Genomic DNA, 6,879 nt, shown 5'->3' on the forward strand with positions numbered 1-6,879 from the left:
TGCTCCAAGGGCAAGAACCAGCCGCTCAAGCCCAGCAGTCTACGCCTGATGGATCTCCAGGGTCGTCGGGTTCCAGTGATTGGAGCTGGCCGAGTTGCGGTCAGCTACAAGGACTTTCACGGCCTCCTTCCTCTTGTTGTGGTTAAGGGGCACTGCACGAGTTTGGTGGGACTTGATTGGTTCAAGGCGTTGGGCATCCGCGTTACCGGAGTCCAACAAGGCAGCCCATCCATAAGCAAAGCGGCACACAGCAAGTTCCCTGCCAGGCACGTTTCATCAGGGCGCCGCAAAGGGCCGCCCGTCTCCACGCCAGCAGTGAAGACAAGCCATCGGAAGGAGCATCAGGTCCACTCTGCACTCAATTACATCAGCTTAAACTGCCTTGGCCGCTATGGGAGCAGAAACAGAACCGGGACTTTTCTCCGCAATCCACGGCCTCAAGTGGCTCGCAAACTCCCACAAGAGACTGCACCTCCAGAGCAAAGCCAGCAAGGAACACGGGGCTGTCGGCCCCAAAGAACTCTGGAGCGACTGCACCGTGCAGGCTCTGGCAGGCTCACCTTTCCCCATTCCCACTCCAGGACTCTGTTGGCATCAAGTAGTTCCACACTAGGGGGGAAGGGGTGTGATGTATTGCTCTCAGGGCCTCTAATGTATTCTGGCTCATCTTCCCCAGCCTATCTGCGAACAACAGGGTATTCCAAACTAAGGGGGGAGGGGTGTTGTGTACTGGGCCGAGCAAGGCCTCTAAAGTAGTTACTGTATTGATTGTAATGCACTATACTGTGTTGAGCTTGAGGTTCAGTCAAGGCTCCCAAAGCCTGCATTCTCATTGGTCCATAATCCCTGCAATATCACTGGTTACTTTCTCATGACAGCAGCCAATCGGTCCTCTATAATAAAGACCAATCAGTGGCCTGTCTACTTCAAACATTGTATATAGTTTATGCAGATGATGGTATTCTAAAATATGTATTCTCATTGGCTATCAGTTATTCTGGGGGTGGAGCTGCTGTATATATATTGAGGACTTCTGTTCAGTCTGTCAGTGTGTGTTGTGTTCCTGCTAAATAAAGAGCTATTGAATCACCTCGTGTCTGAACCCACTATTTAACACAAGGTCTTTCCCTTCCCCAAACCCCACTTTCTCCACGTTTCACCCCCTAGATCTTCAGGAATTTCCCAACTTGGACCTGGCAACCCTACACGTTACCCATTTTTACCCTGCGCTCTTGCATTTTTTAGGAAGCGCCCTACAAAGATTTCTTCTACCGGGCAAGAATCCTACTTTCTACCATGGTCAGATCCTGAGAGGAATGGCACAAACAGTGCACCAATTAAGACTTTTACTCCTCTTTAAAGAGGATTCCTTTTGCCTGCAAGTGGTACAGGGTTTAAAGCAATCAAAAGTAGAATTACAACCGTCCAAGTCCATTGACGTCAATGGATTTATAAGGGCAAAACAATCCTAAACAAAACAAAACCCTAAATCAATGAGTTTAGACTGGAATAATTTGGTTTAGGTTTGCACTGGTAGTTGATTAAAGAGGACGACTTGCTTGAGTAAGAGTGGCCTGAGAGAAAAGGAAGTATGAGTTCTTGTGGTTAGTAGTGACTGGAACCAGAATAATACAAAAAGTTTTAGGATCTGCTTCACATGACTAAAAAGTGCAATTTATAAATGACAAAGAATAACTTTCTCATGCATAAACTGTGGCTGTTCGTAAATAGCTCCAGCTTGCAGTCATTTCTGTGTTTGTCTACCATTCATATTGTCATTTGATTAGTTAATCACCCATTTTCTAAGGTGTGAATGTGTTTTTACACTTCTTCCAAGACTGTGTTAACTATGAAACTATAGATAGCAATACAGATTAATTATCTATTTCAGAAGTCTCCACACCTTCTGCTTCCCAGATAAAGGAAAAGAACTATAACTCTCTTCAAAGGTGTAGTTTACCATGCACCGTGATCTAGATAGCTGTGGTCAGTAAATTGAACAGGACATGGTCAAATGGCATCTCTCCGAAAATGTAAACTGTTTTATCAACTTTTTTCTAAGCATTTTTGCAAGTGGTGATATTTGAACTGGTAGTAACTAATGATACAAAACATATTGAGGTCACAGTGGCTGGATCATTTGTTAATTATGCATGTCACAGCAGTGAAAAGGGCAAATTCTAGGATAAGGATTACTAGGGAAGGGACTGAAAATAAAATGACCATAGTGTGATGTCCTTGTGGGTGTATTTATGATGTAGATGCATTTGGAATTTTGTGTACATTTCTGGTTGCCTCATCTGAAAGAGGGAACCACAGGAATGGGAAAGATGCAACTAAAAGGATCAAACGTTCATGGTGAAAGGGTCCAGGCATGGTGATAAACCATGATAAGAAAATGGTGTCTCCATTCCCAGAGTCTGCATACATCTGAATACTAGCTGCAGGAGGACAACAACTAGGGGAAGCCTTGGTGTTTGTGCCCTGTTTGTAGATATTTGAGGAACATTTGGTTGGACACTTTGGAAAAAAGGATACCAGATTAAAACAGACCATCGGTCATATCCAGCAGGGCTTGTGTGTTCTTAAATGTTTTCTGCCTTAAAAAGTCAAAATGGATCTTTAAATGTAAACTGAACAATGTTTAATGGCATTAAAAGTATAATGAAGTTTTGATGACAAAATAATGACAACTTTTAACATGCTACGTTGGCAGTCATTTTGTCATTATTTTCTACAACACCCTTAAAAATAATTTTCTATGGTAGTCTAAGATTACTACCTCCCCACATACCATCTTCATTGAAACTTGGAATATGGAGCCATTCCAGAAGCCACTTCTGGCTGCCTGTCTTGCTACACAAACTCTAAAGGATGCCAGCTTGCACTACCAGCACGGCGTGACTGTGGCAGTTGTGCACTAATGTTGCTAGGGTCTTAGGATGGGACTGTTCTATTAGGAAAAGATTTTTGCCCTCATCAGGTTGATCAGTAATCTTGGTCATGTGACTTGATAGGAAAGCTTTTCTGAAGAAGACTAATTACAAGTCTCAAGGAAATTCTTTCCAGCAATAGCAACAGCCTTATATTTAACTTTTATTTTCTTGCTTGTTACGGCATGATATCACCAAAACCATGTTCTGGAGAATCTACAAATAGTGTAGTCCTAAGCAGAATTACATTCTTCTATGTCCGTTGAAGTCGATGGATATAGAAGGGTGTAACTGTGTTTAGGATTACTCTGAACACATACAGTGGTGATTTGGACGTCATGGTACTTACCAAATTTTTCTTGGCTCAAATTTGCTTCCCTCTCAACACATCTCTCCCCTAAAGTGAGCAGCCACTCCTGACTTTCTTTAAGCTCATGGGAGAAGGTGGTGCACAGGAGGTATCACCTTGTGTTCATGTGGAGCAGAAATGGCTGCCTTCATTGTCAGAAGATACTTGGTTTACAGCTTCTCAGTGTTTTCTAATTGGCCATGGCAATTATTTAATGGAGCTGCATGGCCTGAAACTGAGTTTTTGGGTTCTGTTGATTTTTATATTCCCTGTGTGGTGGTGGAAAGTGCCATCATGTCATAGCTGACTTGTAATGATCTCTGCTGGGATTTTCAAGGCAAGAGACTAACAGAGGTGGTTTACCATTGCCTGTCTCTGCATAGTGACCCTAGTCTTCCTTGGAGATCTCCAATCCAATTACTATCCAAGGCTGACCCTGCTTAGCTTCTGAGATCTAATGAGATTGGTCTTGTCTGGGCTAGCTAGATCAGGTGATATTCCTTGAGGTACTGAGAAAATAGCCTTCTTGTGCAGAGTCCCTTTCTAAATGGTGAAAATGTGGTAATCTATTTGTACTGGGGCAAGGAAGGTTGTTTGGTTCCACTTTAATAAGTTAAGAGATCTTTTTTACTTTTTGTAAAGAGCAAAATGTTCACTACAGACTACAACCCAATGAGGTATGCTAGTTCAAGGCATTGCTATGGAAATTCTAGTCCTGAAAAAGAGTTTTGAAAGAGAGCGGTTGGATGCTGATGTATTGGCAAGAATGCCACTTCTACTTTTGGAGAACTTCTCAGAGTGGCTTTTAATTTCAGTGTTGTTCTACTCTACACTGTATTTTTGCAGTGTTTGGCTTTTAGCTATCTACTGGATATCAGCAAAATTACACTTTCAATATGAGACAGTTTTTGAACACTATATGCAACTTGTTGATCCCTAGGATAATTTCTTTCACTGTCACTTCATCCACATTATAAGAACACTCTGTCAAATGAGATGTTATATGAGATAACTGTTTTACACAACCAACTTTTCATGCTGACATCATCACATCAGACCCATAAGTTGTGTGAATCAGGTCTGTCTTAACCTGTGAAGCATCATTCACATTTGATGAAGACCCATCATCACCCCACATTTTCCAAATAAATCATTTTGAACCACAAATACCCTTTCAGTCCCCATTATAAAGAAGAGACATGCAATGGAAGAATCCTGCTAATCCTGTTTTATTGTAAGGGAAAGGTAATGCAGTTCCCTATAGTAAACACCTCACATAGTCCTTTCATTTCTAAGTATGGTCGAACTGTATTATCTTTCTGCTGGCTCAAATTCACGAAGATGGAAAGTTTCTGGAATTTCGCTTCCATGTATAGCAGAAAATATCTTCAGTGACTCAATGGAAGGTTGATTTTCATTATGATAGCAGTGTCGTCATAGCTCTTCTCTCCCAGATCTTTGATTCTTCTTTTTTCCATTCATAGTTGGTAAGGAGGTTGTTTTTTAAAAAAAGTTTGCTTACAGGATTCCTCAGCAATTTGAAGGCCATGTTTGTTATTTAGGCAGGCAGAAGATTGAAAATTCTTTCAGGCTGGTGTTTATTCTTTTCCCTTCTTCTGTTCTTCTTAAGCCAGCCACGGAGAAGGGAAAAGGATATCTTTCTAACGAGATTTGCTGTAGGCAACACGCCTGGTGTATTTCCTTGGCATGACTTGTCTCAAGGCACTTTGCACATCTGAGGAGATGATGGAAGGGCGCCCACCTTTTCTTCTGAGGCGTTCAGCTTCCCCAGACACTTTTTTGTAGATACCATCTACAAAGGAGTGCAACATGCCCCAAGCATCTCTGGTCATTCGCATTCTGCCAGTCCGCAGTCTTGTTGCCATCTTGGCACGAATTCTAGCAGAGCGCTTCTGCCTTTTGCTGCTTTTCACAGACTTCATAGGTCTCTTTCGCCCTGCATGCCTTCTCCGGGTCTGTGCCCTGAATCGCTTTCTCCTGCGAAGGTATCTCTTAGTAGCAGCAGCCATTGTTTCTTATAACCAGATTGCCAAACTGCTCGGTTGCCTGCCTGCCTGCAAATGCCTGTGTCCTTATTCAAACTGTACCCTTATATAAGCATGGATATTTAAATGAGCAGTCACCTCTGTGACCAGTGATTGGCTGACTAGAACAAAGACAAAGCTAAGCGCCTCATAATACATGACTGTGATCTGTACTGAAATGAAAGAGATCTTGACAGGCACCAAGAGACTTAATATAATGATTAAGTCAATCATGATGATGTTAAAACATTTCTATGCATTTGGGGTGAAAACGTCATCCAAAGAAGTATTCAAAAATATGTATAATTTCTCACTAGCTTATTTCACTTCATAAACCATCATCTTACAATAAAAGAGCTGGTCGTTCTGTGATGTTTCAACTCACCCCCTGTACTGTGTATGTTTGTGTTTCATGAAAATGGCTTGGAGTCAAAAAACAAGAAAGTGAATGAGGAAAATTTTTACTGGAAAGCTAAGCAATCCTAACATGATGAAAACCGTCGTTTAACAACATAATAGCTTTTTAATACTGATTTATCAATTTAAGACAAAACCATTCAGTTTTAGTCTGTATTCGTGCCTCCAGAAGGATAGCTTTAGGTAGGTAGCCGTGTTGGTCTGCAGGAGAACAGCAGGATTTGAGTCCAGGGGCACCTGAGAGAGCAACAGGATTTTCAGAGTGTAAGCTTTCAAGAGTAGGAGCTCCCTCGTCTGAAGAAGGAAGCTCTGACTCTCAAAAGCTTATACTCTGAAAATCTTGTTGGTCTCTAAAGTGCCACCCGACTCAAATCCTGCCATACCTCCAGATGACTTTCAGCTGCAAGAAATGAATAAAAGATTCTGGGTTTTTTATACTCCCATAGGCATTAATTCTGGAGGTTATTCTAGAGCCCAAAGACCATCCCTATATTCTTGTAGTATACCCCATACTATAAATATTAATTATTATTATAGTATATAGCACCCTGTATTATTAAAAATAATCATACTGTTTTCTATTTTTATATGAAACGAGTCATGGTGAAACCTTTTTCTTTTTTAAAATTACAACTCGAAGTTTATGTGATCTGGATCAGGAAGTGTGTGTATGTGTGTGAGGGTTTTTAAAATAAATGATGGAAGGTTAAAGGTTGTTTTTGAGAGTTTGGAATGGTTATTCATAACCATATTGTACTTGTATCATAAATTATTATTCTTATCCATAAACAAACACAGCTATCCCTTAGAATTCCATTTTCTTATTCTAGTAGTTTTGCTGAGTTTATTATTTATTGATTTGATTTGATTTCTATTCCGCTCTCACCACAAGTGGGCTCAGAGCAGATCACAACATTTAAAAATGTACAATAAATATAATAAAATTTTGCGGGAATATAAACATTAATAACACAAATTATAAAACAGCCACGCACATTTTGCCCCACCACCTCAGCCTAATAACCTGTGGGCCAGAGGGGTCAGTTACAGATGGTTACAGAACCCGAGGGGGGGCATATACTTCCCCCTATGGCAGGAGGCCAATACAATACCTTAGGTGGCCCGCCTGCCTCAA

The 6,879-nt window shown here is 41.2% G+C and overlaps 1 protein-coding gene across 1 annotated transcript; it reads right to left on the reverse strand.

Annotated features, from left to right (window-relative positions):
• Window positions 1-4,943: 4,943 nt before the first annotated feature.
• Window positions 4,944-5,312, reverse strand: LOC129337326 (uncharacterized). Its single transcript, XM_054990930.1, has one exon. It carries the CDS (start codon window positions 5,310-5,312, stop codon window positions 4,944-4,946), a length of 369 nt encoding a protein of 122 aa, XP_054846905.1.
• Window positions 5,313-6,879: the final 1,567 nt, after the last annotated feature.

Source organism: Eublepharis macularius, chromosome 11 (assembly GCF_028583425.1).
Source record: "Eublepharis macularius isolate TG4126 chromosome 11, MPM_Emac_v1.0, whole genome shotgun sequence".
Taxonomy (NCBI): Eukaryota; Metazoa; Chordata; class Lepidosauria; order Squamata; family Eublepharidae; genus Eublepharis; species Eublepharis macularius.